The sequence below is a fragment of the Dendrobium catenatum genome, unplaced genomic scaffold (genome assembly GCF_001605985.2).
Source record: "Dendrobium catenatum unplaced genomic scaffold, ASM160598v2 fragScaff_scaffold_1594, whole genome shotgun sequence".
Lineage (NCBI taxonomy): Eukaryota > Viridiplantae > Streptophyta > Magnoliopsida > Asparagales > Orchidaceae > Dendrobium > Dendrobium catenatum.
The window spans coordinates 413425-430877 of record NW_021320056.1 but is presented as its reverse complement, the minus strand read 5'-3'; the positions used below and the strand labels follow the sequence as shown (position 1 = coordinate 430877).

The 17453-nt window shown below is 33.3% G+C and overlaps 1 protein-coding gene across 1 annotated transcript; it reads left to right on the top strand.

The window, feature by feature from the left end:
* The first annotated feature begins 258 nt into the window (after positions 1 to 258).
* LOC110098211 (sister chromatid cohesion 1 protein 1) lies at positions 259 to 14272 on the top strand. Its single transcript, XM_028700803.1, has 19 exons — positions 259 to 538; positions 618 to 676; positions 799 to 843; positions 953 to 972; positions 1169 to 1251; positions 1352 to 1463; positions 2555 to 2636; positions 3138 to 3216; positions 3333 to 3445; positions 3821 to 3894; positions 3973 to 4143; positions 8926 to 9091; positions 9185 to 9249; positions 9372 to 9480; positions 9561 to 9624; positions 12509 to 12585; positions 13432 to 13522; positions 13611 to 13723; positions 13929 to 14272. Exons 1-19 carry the CDS (start codon positions 324 to 326, stop codon positions 14009 to 14011), a joined length of 1821 nt encoding a protein of 606 aa, XP_028556636.1. The 5' UTR covers positions 259 to 323; the 3' UTR covers positions 14012 to 14272.
* Positions 14273 to 17453: the final 3181 nt, after the last annotated feature.

The window sequence follows — 17453 nt, the reverse complement described above, 5'->3', positions numbered from 1 at the left end:
TCGCTATGTGAAATGCGTCTCTGCAATCCTTCGTAACAGAAAGTGCGTGCTCGGAGCCTCGGACGTTAGTAGGCTATGTAGGTTCGAAATCTCCTCATTTCTTATGGCGTCGTGAAGATAGACAGCGAATCTCAACCGTTAATATAATCAGTCGGGAAATCGGACGATGCACCTCTCGTAGTAATTCTTCTAAATGTTCTGGACTGGACTGTAATTTCATTATTTCAGTACGGATTAACGGAATTATATGGTGGCAGATTGAGAACGGAAGAGCTCTCATCATCCTCCTCCGGCTGCGAGGAAAATATCAAAGGAAACGAGCAATGTTTTACTCTCACCAGCTCCTTGCGAGGAAAGCTCCTCTCGGCCAGATCTGGCGAGTGTTCATCTCCGTCTCTTTTAAGTTCCTCTGGTTTTATTCCCGCTCGATCGATTCATTCACAGAATTTGGAGCTATATGTGATTACAGGATGGCAGCGACCTTGAATAACAAGATCAAGCGAAGAAACTTAGAGAAACTTAATATCCCACTGATTTGGTGCTACTTTTATATTGAATTGTTTGCTTTCATTTCACTCACTCGATTTTCTTATTCACTAAATCGTCATCCATTGCAGTGAAGAGATCCTAAATCCATCCATTCCGATGGCTCTGAGACTCTCGGGAATTCTAATGGGTGAGTGAGATTAGATGCTGCTTCTTTCTTAAAATCTATATAATGGAATTAATGTTTATTATTAATTATGCTTTATATTATTCTTACATTAGTTCTCTATTCGTTTTATTTGTCCTGCTTAGGTGGTGTTGTAAATGTCTACAAACGAAAAGTTGATTTTCTCTATGGTTCGCATCCGATATGTGCTCTGTTCTTTGTTGCTCTTTTCCTTTATCTGCTCTCTGCTTTCTTACACAGTTACCCATATGTTTTGAATGTGCATTGATTATGTTGCAGATGATGTTAATCGGTTCCTGGTATTTTCTCTGATCCTGATTCAGTCGATTACAATTTCTTCTGTCTTCCTCTCTCTCTCTCTCTCTCTCTCTCTCTCTCTCTCTCTCTCTCTCTCTCTCTTATTGGCATCGTTCAGTTAGATAGACATGTTTTGATACCCTGTTGACTGAGATTTGACATCTAATGTGTCAATAATGAATTAATGATTGTGTATAGGAGGAGTTCAATAGAGCCTTCAAGGCAAAGATTGCAGGAGACTCCAGTAGCAAAACTCAGGCCAAGCGCAAAGCACAGGCCAGGTACAATGTCCCATTTATATCTTACTATCTCTCTTTTTTATCTCAAGGCTGATTTGGATAAATTAAGCAAACAAATAATAATGTTGGCAAGTGGTTGCAGGTCCGAGGCAACAATCACAATCGCTGACAAGGAAAAATTCGATGCAGATATGGAGCAATACACTATCCACCCCTCCAACCCATCATTTGATGTGGCGAGATTTCAAAAGATGGTAATGATCTCAGGAATTTCCAATTTTCTAATATATCATTTTAATGTAATTTTTTATCTATATTTTTATAATGTTATTTCATAAATTATGTTTTATTACCTTTGTTCATTTAATATACAATTAAAAATATTTAAAATAATAGTCAATATGAATTGGAATTTTTGTAGAATTTGTGTTGGCAAAATCAAATGTATTTTATCTATTGAAAATGATTTTTATTAATTTTTGGGAAGACAAAAGTCTGAATTCCTAGTTTTATGAGCTTAAGCCGAATTAAATTTTTGTAAAATTAGCCAAAATTCTTTTTCAAATACAATCAATATATTTTTGTGTTGGTAGGCCAATCGTAATTTTGTGTTAGTCATGATCTAACTCAATCAAATATATATATATATATATATATATTTAAAAAGTAGCTAAACTTAATACCTAATTCTAAAATTCTATTATATTTGTCTTTATGCCAAGATTATCATCCGCTAACTTCATAAAATGACATTATTATTTTCATTCATCCGTGAAGCAAGTTTTCGAGGAATGTGCATCCCAACGACACTAATGAACTTTTACTAAACGATTCTTAAAATCTCCAACACAATAATTCACTCGGAGATCTCATTGTTATGCTGCACAGCCTAATTTTTGTCCAATAAAAAAATGTGCTACATGAATTTATTGGTGGATTATTTTTTTAAAGGTGCCTTGAAGATTTCATTCTATTTTTCAGCTGAAATCATTTTTTTCTTTATAAATCGATGTTGTTTCAGAGAAATTATGACAGTAAAAGATCAATAATAAACAATAATGAATTCTTCAGGAACTAAGACATGGCCAATAATTGAGTGATTTCCTATAAAATTTTTAGTGTGTTTTGAGCATTAATTTTCTTTTTATGTTCTTATTTTCTTCGCTCTTTGTGATTGAATTAGGCAGTTCCAAATTCTAAAATATTACTTCCTCTCATTAGAAATAAAAATCCAAAAGAAAAATATAACGAAAATTTTGTTGACTTTCATGTCAATGAAGCGTTGCTAACATCTCCAATTAAGAAAAAATTTCACCTTACATATTCGAGTTTTTTAACAATGCAGACCTTGAAGGATTTGGATGATCATTACATCAACATAGATATTGGCGGCGATGATCTCTCTGTTCATCGTCAGCACCATCAAGGTATGCGCAAGTTATATAAGAAGGAAATTATGTGAGAATGTTTATGGAATTTGATCAGGATGGATGAGTTTTAAAAATTTTAAATTTATTTAAGATGAATATATTATAAAAATTAATTAATTATTCATATATATCATGCATTCTTCTTAAAATAAGTTGATAATTTCGATACCGCAATGACCAAATTTTAATAAAAAATAATCATTAGATATTTGGATTACAATTACTACAATAGGTACAGTTATTGGAGGTAATTTGGGTCATAGCCAATTTGTTTTATTTCATTAGTAGTTTTCCGGGCATTAAAGTTCTTATTGTTGTATTATTATTATTATTTTATTTTTTCAGTCGGTTAAGATAAATTCGTATACATATATTATACGTAAATTTCAAATTTAAAACTTTTTTATTGACGGCCAAAACTTCCAACTAACGAATCAAGTGAGCTGCCGGGTTATTCTTATTATTTTTTAATTCTTATACTGACCATTAAACTTGCAGCTGATCCAGCCGATATCACATTGCCAGATAAAGTTGATTTAGGCACAATACACACTGCCTCCATTGACCGCTTTGACAGGTAAGATTGATTTCGTAAAATGGGAAAATACATTCTTACGCAGCTCATTTTGTCATCTTTTTCTTCTTGAGTAATCAACGTTTCGAGTTTTTTAAAATTATTCTGCTGCTCTGGAGGTTTGATATTGGAGATGACACCTTCATGGAGGCTGACTTCACGTCTCAAGTCTTGCCGGATACTCCACCACAAGTTCCTCAGTCTCCTCCTCAGCCGCAAGAGCCACTACACGGTTTGCATCGATCAATTTACAACAAATCTACCTACTAATCCGCATATATAGACACACACACGAACGCCATAAACACAAAGGTTTTCAAACTCGATTTTCATTTCGGATTCACTCCATTGATAAATACTCAAAAGTTTTAAGGAAATTTAGTTAAAATAAGTATTTTTTTTTATTTGATCGGAAACTTTGCTAAAACTCTTTCGACCAAAATTATCGAAACTTGTCCATATCGAAAATATTGGTATTTTTTTGGATTAGTTTCAAGTTTCAACCAAAACCAATCCTAAATCATAAAACTTAAAACTCTGGTAGTGCCAATTAAATTAATGAAGAGGATAGATTAATTATATAAATTATTGATATATTTTCTTTTAGTTGATGCAATGGAGCACAAGCAGATGGAAGTAGAAAATCAACCTCCAGAGGAAGTCGACCAAGAACAAAAAATTGTGGGCTGGCATAATATTTCTGTACGTTTTTTTTCTTTAGTATTTTTCATGTCGTTAGAATTAATAAAATCTCAACAGAGTGCAATAAAAGAACCGGCCGGTGTGTGTCACCCTTCCAAAAGAAAGGTACGAGGAAACTCAGTAAGGGTCATTATAGATGAGCATACCATGATCCCAAGCGAAACGTACCAATCGTGGCTAAGTGATACTTCAGACATTAGCTCGCTAAGGAGAAGGAGAAAGACCAAGGTCATATTTTATCTCATGCTTTTCTATCAACTAGTTCAAGCTTTTAGACCTCTGATCATTTTATTTTATCTATAATAACTGAAGTCAATATTTATAAATCTATCCATTAGGGCCCATCATCAAAATTTTGATCTGTTTTAAATATGAAACTAAACATTTAACACTTTATGCCAAAACTAACAATCTTACTTTTGAAGTATGATAAATTATTATTTAAAGGTATATTCAAATTTGCATCACGTTCTTAAAAGTACCTTATTATTTCTACTTGGAGTACAAAAGTGATGCATCTTAAAGTGAGGAATAATAAGCTTTTTTTTTTAAACTGATTTAAATAATATTAATACATCAACCATCTTAGGATAAGGATATATATTGGTTTAATTTTTTTCCTATTTTGAATCCTTAACTCAAGTTTTCACAAGTTAGAAATTAATAAGTGATGAAATCTGTTTGCTAGAATTATAGTTGCATTGCAGCAGCTAGTTCATGTATGCTGAGATGCAAAAACTGAAACATAGAAAAATAGAACACAGAGAAGAAGAGAAAGCTTGAGGAACTTAATATTTTAGAGTATATATTTAGTGTAGAGGGGAGACAAATAATATTATGTCAGAGAAAAGGTGATTTGCTTCATAAGTGTAGGGAGTAGATTATTTGATTTGTTTGCATCAAGTGGTTGTAGTGAACTGAGAATAAAGTGGTTTCTCCCTGTTTGTTGTGGTAGTGGATGAATATATTGTCGCCTTTGCATGCTGATGAGTAGGATTGAACCGTTAGCTTGAAGCAAAGAGTTTGTAATTTGTGCGTTGGTAGCAGTTTAGTAAGCATATCTACAAACTGATCTTGAGAATTAATTGGCATTTGGAACCATAAGAATCTAGATTTGAGTGAATGTTATCTTGAATGAAATGATTGTTGATATCCATATACTTTGTGTGTGCATGAAAGATTGAATTATTTGCAAGTGCTATGGCAGAGAAGTTGCAACGAAAATCGATGGGATGATGTAGAGGGATGTGAATTAGTTTTTAAAGGAGACGACAAAGTCAAATAATGTAAGCAAAGGCAGCAGCAAGAGCTTGATATTCAGACTTTTTGGAGGATTTGGTGACTGTTTGTTACTTGTAAGCAATCCATGATATGACGGTGGTGTTGTGGTAGGATCAGTGGCCTATGGTCAAGATGTAGTCGGTGGAGACACTTGACCAATTGGAATCATAAAATGATGTAGTGTAAGGGGTCCTTTGGAGATTGCCATACCAAATTGAAGTGTACTTTTGATGTAGTGGAGAAGATGTTTGAGAAGATGCAGGAATGATGTGCAAGGGACTGTGCATATGTTAATACAATTGATTGATGACGAAGTAGATATTGTAGGGAGCCAGTTCGATTGCAGTAAAGGTGTGGATTAGAAAGGTGATTGTCGGTTGAAAGTTTAGATGGCTGTTTGGAAGGAATTGGATTGAACAGGCATTCGCGGCTGGTCATTCTAGCTTGTGGAGAATGGTGTTGGCATAAGATAGGACAATCGCCTTTAAATAAATCTATGTATCTCTCCCGCCCTAAAATATTTTTCCATTTTCCACAAAGTTGTGGTCATTCCACGCTATCTATTTATAAAATTATAGTTTTTGATGGTGTTATATACTTTAAAATTATATATATATATATATAGTTATTAAAATTTTAAATACAAAAAATCTTAGAGCTGAGCTAGTCACGAGGATCGCTAGTGAAGGGATGATTTTTTATTAAAAAAAACACTTTCTATGCTATAATATTTTTTTTAACATATATTTATAATTATAGCTTTTCTTTTTTTATTTTTGAAGAAATACAAATTGCATTAAGATTAGGAAAACATTATTATAAGCTAGAAAGGAAATAAAGCTAATAGGCTTCTCTATCCTAACATTGGGAAAGGAAGCATTATTAAAATACAAACAAAGCTTAAGAAAAAAGTATTTGCTGAAAAGAAAATATCATAATTGAAATAAGATCCACTACTCCTCACTTTGAACCAATTGGGTTATTGGGGACACCAAATTTTTGACAACCAAATAGGTTGGTAGTATCCCAGAGTTCCCAATCAGTTAAAAAACGAAAACTAAGAAGAGTTTCAAATTCCATTACTTATTCCATAATGAAAATAAAAAAACTATGATGATATCCTCAATACCTAACGGCCATATTATAACCTCTTCCCTACTAGGACAAAACATTTTGATACTCATCATCGAAGTCAACACTCTGACCGATAGGATATTTTCACATGTCACAAAATTTACCACTTATCCTTGATAAGTCTTCAATAGCCCCTAAGATCTTGAGCTCCATAATTGGAAAACTAGACTCCCCCTTAGAACAACCAGATCCCATACAAAAGAAATTTCCATAAATTTTCCTGCTCAAGTTGAATTTTTACCAATTGAATATTCTAGAACAAGAACAAAAAATTTCAGACATAGGGCAACCTCCTTTTTACGGGCTCCCCTACAATTATAGAATGTAATTGAAGTCATCAAAAACGAGAAGGGGAAATGCCCCCATCCACCATCTTTCCTCCACCAACCACTTTCCTCTTCCTAGGAACTTCTTATTTAGAGCCCAATCTTCTTAATTTTCTGTCCAATCTTGTTTTAATAGTGATTGGCTTCATTCCACTCAAACCTTCAGATGATCTCTAGGAATTAAACATTCCTCCACTTTCTCGCTGCAAAGTTCTAGCATTCTCAGCTATGTTGTTTTCCTTCTTAGATGATACGGAACTCATCTTAAATTCTTTAACTACCAAGACTTCATCTTCACATCCATCTAGCATTAGAGGAGAAAAACATTATTCAAGCAAAATTCTGATCAGAATTTTTAACTGCCTCAATCAATTCCATTTTTGGTTCCTCATTCAATTCATTTAGATCAATATTATTTTGATCTGAACATGAATAACTTTATTAAGAACAAGAGCATTAAACAACTCTTTTGAAACCTGAATAAATTCAATATCTTTAGAATCTAGAATATGTCCATTTTTATTTCAGTAATATCAATAACACCATCTTTCTTGGCAAAATTATTTTCCATGTCCTGATTTTTAGTATTAATTTCTTTAGGTCTTTTTTCTTAGACAAATTTAGATTGCCTTCGATGCTCGAGCTGTAACCAAGGTCCATATGAATTTCCTTCACTTTCATTTTTATCTCCATTCTCTTCAACTTTAGCTTGTTGTTTCAAAGTAATTAGGTTATGATTAGAGTTTTCCTGAATCAATTCAGAACAGTTATTCTTCATATGTACAATCCTTCCTTAATGAAAACATATTATAGAGATTTTCTCATATTCTACTTTCTGAAAGAATCTTCCATATAACCTTTCCACCCAAACTCCGGTTAGGAGTTGTCTGATGGCCTACCTACGTCTGATAGGTTATCAATAACAACATTCGTCTGGCGATCCCTCTCTGCTATAGCAGAGAAACCACGAAAAAGATGCAAATGGATTTTAAAATTCAAGAAACAGTCTTCTCTCTCCTCAAAACAAATATTCCTCTAGAATTAATCTTTCTAGGGTATAAAAATTATAGCTTTTCAGCCATGGCATAACAACTTAAGTAAAACAAAGAAATTAGAAAAAGAGGGCCAGTGAGCTATTTATTTTTAAAACATTGACCCATGACTAGCTAAAAAATAAATAAATATTTTTCGTGTTTTTTTATTTTTTTGGATCACCTAATCCTGTTCAATGTAACCGGTCGCTTGTTCGCCAGTCGCCAGAATCGCTAGCCACTATGCCTCTTTATTTTTTAATAATATAATTTATAAAGATATTTGTTTATAGATATCTTTATTCAGCTTATTTCTCAACATTTTTTTTTCCTAATTTGAGCGTGCAACCTAAATTTATTCAACAAACATCAAATACATTTCAGCTAAGGTTAATCTAACTTTATTCAATTATGAAAAAAAAAAGTAAAAAACATTAATAGCTTATTCAAGTCACCCAAAAAACGAGCAAAATTGAGATGAATTTATATTCGAGATAAATAAAATGATTGATCGTAAAATGAGGGTATCAGTGTTTTTGTTACATTTATTCTTTTTATTTCTCGTTGCTTATTTAATTCAAATCTTCAACTGGAAAAAATCGAATTTATTTTTCCCAAATTGAAGGAATAAAATGTGGCCGCTTTGATTGATTTACAACATTATGACCGAATTTTGCCACAACAAACATCAACCACAAATAATAGCAAATGTTCCTCAATCTTTCTCTATCTTTGATTAATTAACGGCATTAGTTGGCATGTTTTAGAAAGATTTACTCTTTATAAACCAAAGACAAATTCTTCTTGACCTGAAGGAGTCTGATAAGATGACCTGTTGTTTGAGCTAATCGAATGGTTTAAGGGTAACAATTACAGACATAAATATAACTATTGATCGGTATTTTTTGGCTAGGCTTTTGTCTGCATCTTTTATATGATTCAATAATGGTATTATTATTTCTAAACATTTGAAATCGTATCTTTTTTTTCAATATTGAATTGAACAAAATATCATTGATCATAAGCTTTGCAAGTAAAATAAAATAAAAGCATTAATATGCATATTATTTTAATTTCAATAACAATCTAATTTGGTATTATGATAATGTAAAAATTTTTGCCAGTTATTTAAATTTATTTGTACAGTCTATGATTGCTTGATGTGAGCCTACAATAATGCTTATATGATATTAATTATATGTTTTTAATTATTTTTTTCTTAATTAATTTTTATGTAGCCGACTATTCACATATTGTGCTCAGCTAAGGTAGACACCCTGATGAACTTGCCACCTTTGTGCCTTATGGCTAGCTCAAAAAACTTTCTTCATAAAATGTATTACCCTGAACCACTTATGGAGCTGTGGAAAAAATGCACCATAGGAAACCCTCAAACGCCACCAGGTAGGCATCATATTCTTTCTTATTAACTTCAAAAATTAATATATATGGACCACATAGAAGACTAAAGTATGCTTACTTCTAATTCATTGTTAGTACATCAAAAGAGCACATCGCATTCTATCCGCGAGGAAGTACAACATCAAGATTTTGCTGAAATTGTGAGTTCCATTGCATAAATTTATACAATATTTTACAAAATTAAAAATAAAATTTTAATACTAAAGAAATATTGGCTTTAACATTTTGATTTTTACATGGTCCACTATATCTATATCCGAAGTCACAACATGGTGATTTTGACATTGACCAAATGATGGCGGCAACTAAAGAAGATTTTAATTTAGCTCCAAATGGTGTCCCTGGAGGATTTACCTCCTCTGGTAGCCGTGGTATGTATTTCATTCAAAGATCAAAATTATTTTCTTTTATATGTACATTTTAAAAGCTAACTATGATGTTTCTATAACAGTAGATGATTATTCTCAGCCCATTCATAGCTCTGATACTAGCCATAATTCATTGACTTCTGGAAGGTTTGCTAAAAATCTTACACTATATTACTAATTGCTCGATATTATTTCCTAGAGATGAAAAACATCATGTTACAATAATTTTTAAGATTATACACTTATGATATTTTGATAGTAGCATTCCATATTGAATAAACAACTTTCATATTGTGTTATTGATTCTTCAATATTATTTACTAGAGAAGAAAAATTTACATAGTCAAACAACTTTAAAGATTATTATGCTTTGTTTTTTGAAAAGCGATTTTATTCTAAAGAAAAAAAAAAAGAGGATACAAGTAAGTCCAAAAAGGAACCAAGCCAAAATTACAATTCGACAACCATAAAAAAAGAGACAATAAATAGAGAAGGAAGCAAAAGCCAGCAGGGCTCAGTCATTGTCAAGAAGCTTTATGCTAACACTCAGAAGCTAGGCAAAGACCGTCCGGAGGAGGAATCAAGTAACAGCCGCCAAACATATCAACATGAACCACCTCCAATGGTTGCAAGCAAGCCACAACCGTCCAGGAGGTGAATAGAAAGTCGCCACATCATTTCCTGGACCTTGTAAAAAAGCTATAACTGCAAAGGCAAGCCCCCAGTACCACCAAACTAGAAAATGAGCCCTTCCATCACAAATCAAAGAAAGAAGCCATTCCCAACCAAGCAGATCCCAACATAAGACCCAAATCAAGAAAATCATTTCTTTTTGGATTTTCGTCGATCACACTTAGCACTCTTTTTAGAAACAACATCCTCAACAAATTGAATGATGCTTAATTCAAAATTATCCCATGAATCCAAATCTTTCTCAAGAATTTCCTCCCCACCATCTAAGGAATTTCTATTTTCTAACCTCTCACTATGCATCACCTCATAATCCCTCGATTTACTTATGATATGAGCAAATAAAACATTATTAGACATAACTGATATAGGCACCTCAATAAGAGGCACAACAGTTTTAGCCATAAGATCAGAACCATCATAAAATATGGTATTAAAATGAGCAGGAGTATCCAAATTATTTACATCTTCACAGCTATCAATATGTACAATCTCGGCCACAAGTGGGACAGCCAAATGGTCCCCCAGCTCCATAGGGACAAAATCATCAAAAACTGCAGCTTCATGGCCCACTAGCTTCAAAGAAGCAGAACTATAATCCACCACAACATTATCTTCCGCTACATCATCATCAACATCTCCATCGATAGAAGATAGAACCGAGTAGAGACAAGGTTAACCAAGCAAGGGTAAGGGATCAACATGCTACACTCATTGTTGACATTAGAATCATTGATCAAATTACCCATTTTATTACAAATACCCTCATTAAGACAATCAGAATCATTAACATCATTACCCACAGGATTACAAAAGACCTCATTAATAGATCCAGAATCAGCAACTACATTAGTTGTAGGCGAGACAAGCATAAATAAATGAGCATTCTCATTGTTATTAATAACAACAAAAGCATACCCATAAGAAATCTGCTGATCATAAGCTCCAGTCACATTGACACCAAGATCATTAACACCTCCCACATTTCGCTCTTCATTAATAACCGAAGCCAAAACAACAATCACATTACCGTTAGCATTCCCATCATACAAATCTAGATTAGCATTAGATTTTGGAACATGCAATGGGATAGAGGAGTGAATGTTACACTCACCCCTAAGATGATCACCAAGACACTTGTATAAAATGTAGAAAGAAGGAAAATCCTCCATCTGAACCATTTGAACATATCCTGCATTCTCAAGCCCAAGCCACATTTTGTATGGATAATTTTTTGTGATGTCCAGTTCAACTAAGACCCATGCAAGGGATTGCCTTGAGCCAACATAAGTGGTACTGTAGACTTTCAAGGGCCAACGAAGAATATAACACAAAGTGTGAAGGATTTGAAGAGAGATGAGATGGGGTTGTAGATTGGGGAAGAAAATCCAAATTGGAATAACCGAAGATTCAAAATCGATATCCAGAGAAGGTGACCATTTAGTGAGTTACATGAAACAATTATTCACTAAATATGATCTATGTCAAAATACTCTACTATAATCATGACCATTAGATAACTTAATCAGAACGCGCGACTGATCAAGAACAGTGACAGGGAAATCAATATTCAGCTTCAAGTTGAAAAAAAAAATCTAGGAATTGCATCCAAAGAAGGTCAGCGCGAAGGAAAAAAATCCAACCAAAGCAAATTGAAAAGGAACTACAAGAGCCAATATTTCTTTTTTTGAGATCCACAAAGAGGGCAAACCACGGACGAACACTGCCAGAGCTCAAGAAAATATATAATAGAAGGAGAACCTGAAAGGACATTAACAAAAGATCATGATTTGAAGGAATCATTTAAAAAATTTGAATCACTAACTCGTTTAACCGCCATTCCAGCTGCAAACGACCGGAGATGGAAGAGACGAGGAAGCCAAAGCAGAAAGAAAGGAAAAAACCAATCTAAAAAAGGAGAAGGAAAGGTTTAGCTTCCTTGAAACCTCCAACAAGAGGATGCAAGAATCACCCAAACGAAAAGTAGTGGAACTACCCTGAAATGCGCTGGAGTAGCTGCTAGGGCAAAGCCCTAGCTAGCGGAGCGGGCGAAGCGTCGGGGAGACAAATTTTATTGAATGCAAAAATAGGATATGCATTAGCTAATTTTAAAGATTATTATGCTTAAGACTTTGATAATAGTATTACACAATATATCATTAGTTAAGTAGTTGGTAGTTTTTTTTTTTTTTCTTGAAAAGTACTGGGTAATGACATTGAAATTGCTGTTTAACTACAAAATGGATGAAATCAATAGATAGAAATAATTGAACTCAAAGGTAATGCATTGTTATATTTTAGTTGCATTGTCTTGACAACTCTCTTATGAGCATTGGAACAGGTCCAGTAAGAGACAATATTATTTGTCAATTGGAAATCTCGACACAGTTGCTGAGGATATTATCATGCCAAGCTTAGGTATGCGAAATTAAATATACCAACTTTAATTTTGTTGTACGTTCTACCATTTTATTACTGTTTTTTTTTTTTAATATATATATGCCACCTAATTCTTATCTATTTATATACCTAAAACTAAGATCTAAATATTTAATTTTATAACACCCTATTGTATAAATGATAATAAAATATATACATGAAAAAATATATATATTTCATTTTAGTTAAATTAATGTGAGTGATATTTCTAATATAATTCACAGATTAGAGTTTTATATGGATAAATATATACATTTACACATTAGATATGCAAATATATAAAAATTCAACGGTATATATGCAAATCCCCTAATTTTTATTGTTTTATGGCCAACTTGAGATATTCCAATAAAATATTAAAATTTTCATATTAATGAAGCATATGCCTAAACAAGGACATTCAACCAATAGGTGAACAACTACAAGTACCGTAAAGAGAATGCTCTAAGCAAAAATGGTATTTATATATATACTTATATATTTATGCAGATGTATAATTAGTTCTCACATGGTTCATCTTTTTGGTGTTTGTACATTCATTTGTGATTGAAATAATACATTTTTTTCCTTAAGATTTTACAATAATAAAATAGAATAATATAAAAAATAGCTAATAGAAAATTAATGATTTTAAGATGGTAAGTAAAATAAATAAAGAATAGATGAATTTGAATGAAAAATAATAATGAAATAACATGATAAGTAAATTTAGTTAAAACAATAATAATGAAATAACATGATAACTAAATAATATATTTGTTTGTCAATCATTCTATTAATTGATATATCTATTTTGTTTAACTTTTCATGATGCTAAATTTATAGAACCCTTGGAAGAAACAATACCTACTCAAACTCCTAATCATTGTGCATTAATCAAACCCCCGTTCGACCAAATTACTGAATCAATTCGCAAGTAAGTTTATCTCCTCCCTTCAAATTCCATTTAAAATGACAGATCTTTTTAAAATTTATAAACCAAGCTTCATGCATCAATAATGCAGGCAATTGAAATCACACTTTGATACACCGGGAAGCTCGCAAACTGAATCACTCAACCAACTAGCTGATGGCCTCACCCGAAAGAAAGCGGCCCAACTATTTTATCATACATGTGGTAAGTTTTATTACTTGTACAATTAACAATGTATAAGAAAAGCTCCAAATACAAATCTTTTTCCATAAATAGGATAAAATGATTGGAAACCCATTTACTTAAAATGCATATCATATGCTACTATGCTAGCTTAAGTTATTTCATAATACATTTAAATATGTGAAATGTGATCAACCTGAACAGACCTATTATTGTATTTTTCCAGTCATGGCAACTATGGATTATGTGAAGGTAGAGCAGCTAGTGCCATATGGAGACATCTCCATCTCTAGGGGACCCAAAATATAATTTGATAGCAAGATGGCTGAAGTTAGAAGTTTCTCCCCTTGGTTAGTTTGCATATATGGTATTATGGGGCCTACAAGAAATGTTTTTAGGCTCTTATTTTTTTAGGATGGCTTTATTTTCTTCTTCTTATTATTGTTATTGTTATGACTTTTACTTTAGGCTTTTATATATTAACACTCTTGACTACCATTCAACGGCATGCTTTATCAAGGAAGAATTCTTTGTTGTTTTTTGCAGGTCTATTTGCCTCCAGTTAGTTGATTTTCATGAGGATATCAAATATAAAGAAATAAAATAATATTTTGAATTTATTTCTTTTACTTTCAGTGTATAAATTCAACTGACTAGTCTTTCATTAGTGTAGAATTTTAATTAGAAGATTTAACCTTTTTATTGAGATTCGATAGTGTAGGTTACATAGACTTATTTACCAGGTAACTCCACATACGCCTTAAAATCTCTATCACTATATATAGTTTGGTTACTTCTTAAGCTAAGTAGTGTCTTGTTTATATTCTTCGCTTCTAAGCAGATTGATTTTGCTCTGTTAAGGGGAAATTGGATGGTGAAATGTCGGCAGGATTAGGAAATTATGTTAAAACCCTTCTGTAGAGCTGATTATAGAACTCAACGAGTCTCGCGATGCCCTAAATCCTCCTGGCGGCGACTTTCCGTCCCCGCCGTTCTCATCGCTTGCGCCTGGCGGCTCGTCTCCTCTTCGTCAGGGAAGTCTCCTCTTCCTTTCTGTTCTTGTGTTTTGGTGATGATGGCTTTTTCTCGTCTTCGTGATCCTGGATTTTTAACCGGTTCTTCGCCTCTTTCATTTAAAGATGCGCTTTCTGGTTCTTCATCTAGTGCTGTAGTGTTTCCCGAAATTAAGGTTTCTTCTTTTAGAGGCATGCCTTCTTTGTGGATTTCGGAGATGGAAATCGAATCCTTAGCTGCTCCGTTTGAGTTTGCCCTTGTCGAAAAGTTTCCTTCTCGTCGTCCATCTTTGGATGCTATTAGGAAATTTTTCTTTAATCTTAAACTGAAAGGGGATGCCTCTGTCACTGTTCTTAACAATCGGAACGTCTTGATTAAGCTTTTCAATGATTTGGATTATTGTAGGGTGTTTGCTCATAGATCCTATTTCGTTAACAATTGTTTCATGAAATTGGTTAAGTGGTCGCCTATTTTAGATGTCGAAATTGATTCTCCGGTTATTCCCATCTGGATTTCTTTTCCAAATCTTAGACCACATCTTTTTGTGTCGCATATTCTCCATGGTTTGGGGAAGATTTGTGGTTTCTGATTCTGTTAATGTTGCGATTTCTCCTCCCGAGTGTGGAAGGGGGGATGAGGTTTCGCCTGTTTTGGGTGTTGTTGAGGATTGTGGTAGGCCGATGGTTAGTGTTGGTAATGTGGAATCAAATGTGTGTGGCTTGGTTGTTAATTCAGGTGTGCAAGAAATTTTGGATAATTTGGTTAATGTTCCTGTAACAGTGAGTGGTACTTCTGGACTTGATATTAAATCTCAGGGTGATTGGTTGCACAATTCGTCTGACTTTGGATCTGATTATGAGTCCTATTCAGATCCGGGTAATGAATTTAAATTGAACCGTGATGTACCTCTTAAGGTAGCCTCTCGTGGAAAATTCTGGAAGAGAGGTGGCAGAAGAAGATAATTCGCTTTCATCCTTGTTTGGCTCTTTCGATTATTCTATTTTGATCATGGTTTGGATTGAAGGTTGCGGGGTGATGATGTTGCTGGGGCTCGTGTCTGCGTTGGCTTCTTTGTGGCAACCTTTGGTGATTTCCACCTTTGCTGGACGGTCCTGGTGCTTTCGTGGACGCTGGCAGTCTCGGCATTCTACTGAGCCCTCTTTGGGGGTTTTTTATTGTGTCTGTTTCTTGTTATTGTTTTTCTTTGCTGTCTGATTTCCCTTCTTCAACTGTTGTAACCTCGTTTTATCAATTTTAATATAAAATTTTTATTAAAAAAAAAAATGTTAAAACCCTTCTGCGCTCATATGAAATTGGACATATTTTTTTATGGACTTTTTAAGTTAAACAAATAAAAAGATATTTTACTAAGATTAAAAATAATATCACTGTATATCTTACTCGGTAATTTACATATGGCCGTCAAACTTATACGTTGTTATTCCCAATAAATCTCTGATATTTTTTGTTTGGTGAAAATAAATTTCCTAAATAAATATTGTTATACCATATTTGAGCGAATAAACTGCTATTGAAAAAAAAATAATTATGATGTATATTTTATCATGAATGATTTAAAAACAAATGAATTTATTTTTATATAATAATAATAATAATAATAATAATAATAAATTCATTATTTTTTAAGCTCTTCATATTAAAAAAAATTAAATGGATTAAAATATAATAGGAAAGGATAAAAAGGCTTCAACTTACCGCAAAATACTTATTAATGATTGAGAAAACAGTTGTTTTATACTGTCAAAATATGTAAAAGCAAAAAAGAAAGAGCAGACGCCACTTTCCACACAGACTCGATCTCAGCCACTCATCAGTAACAGAATATATGAATCACTCACGTACGTGTAAATGCACACACTCAATTCAGTATATATACCTATCGAATGTATTCAGTGTGTGCAATAAGCTACACCATCATACTATCTCTATCTTCTTCCTATTGCATACCGTAGAGCAACAGAGCTCTGAGAGCTCACCCTGCTCTCATTTCTTCATGGTATCAAAGCATGCTTAAAAACCTGATACGCAGCAAATGGCTCAATCCTCCTCTTAAATTGGCGCTCCAACTATTGAAACCTTCACCGAAGGCGGCAACATCCCTGCATCACTCAAATTCGTTGTTTCCAACATCAAAACCATCATCCCAGCTCAACTTTCACCCGACAATTACCTGATCTGGAGGTCTCAAGTCCTCAAGTTATTTTGGGCGAATGGCTTCGCCTGTTTTCTTGACTCTATAACAGCACCTACACAACAATGGTCTCAGTCCTCTGATGGCATCACCATCATCAATCCCAAGTACAACGAATGGATTCTAATAGATCAGAATCTAGCAGCTGCTTTGTGCTTCACGATCACACTATGTAATAAATCTCGATTCTTGCTCAACAATCTAGATTACCATTTAATGGAAGCTGCAAGCTACAAATCATTTGAGAGTCAATCAACTTAAGAATGAACTCCATAACATCTCAATGAAGAAACTCAATATGATCAGCAGAAATAAAAAACACATTAAATAATATTGTAGCAGTCAGAGCAAACATAGACACAGAATATATCATTTTGTACACACTCAATAGCAAGCCGCCATCCTATCAGGCTTTTAAAACATTGATTCAAACAATGCTTCATCAAATTAGCCTTGAAGACTTATATTATCTGATATTAAGTGAAGAAATCAACATTTGGGCTTAACTATCTCGTCAACAATCCT

Bases quoted from the DNA above. Each gene is read 5' to 3' on its own strand.
- LOC110098211 (XM_028700803.1), top strand. From the start codon at position 324: ATGTTTTACTCTCACCAGCTCCTTGCGAGGAAAGCTCCTCTCGGCCAG. The intron at 3,217-3,332 runs GTAAGATTGATT...GCTGCTCTGGAG, and splicing joins TCCATTGACCGCTTTGACAG to GTTTGATATTGGAGATGACA. The intron at 9,481-9,560 runs GTATGTATTTCA...TTTCTATAACAG, and splicing joins TACCTCCTCTGGTAGCCGTG to TAGATGATTATTCTCAGCCC.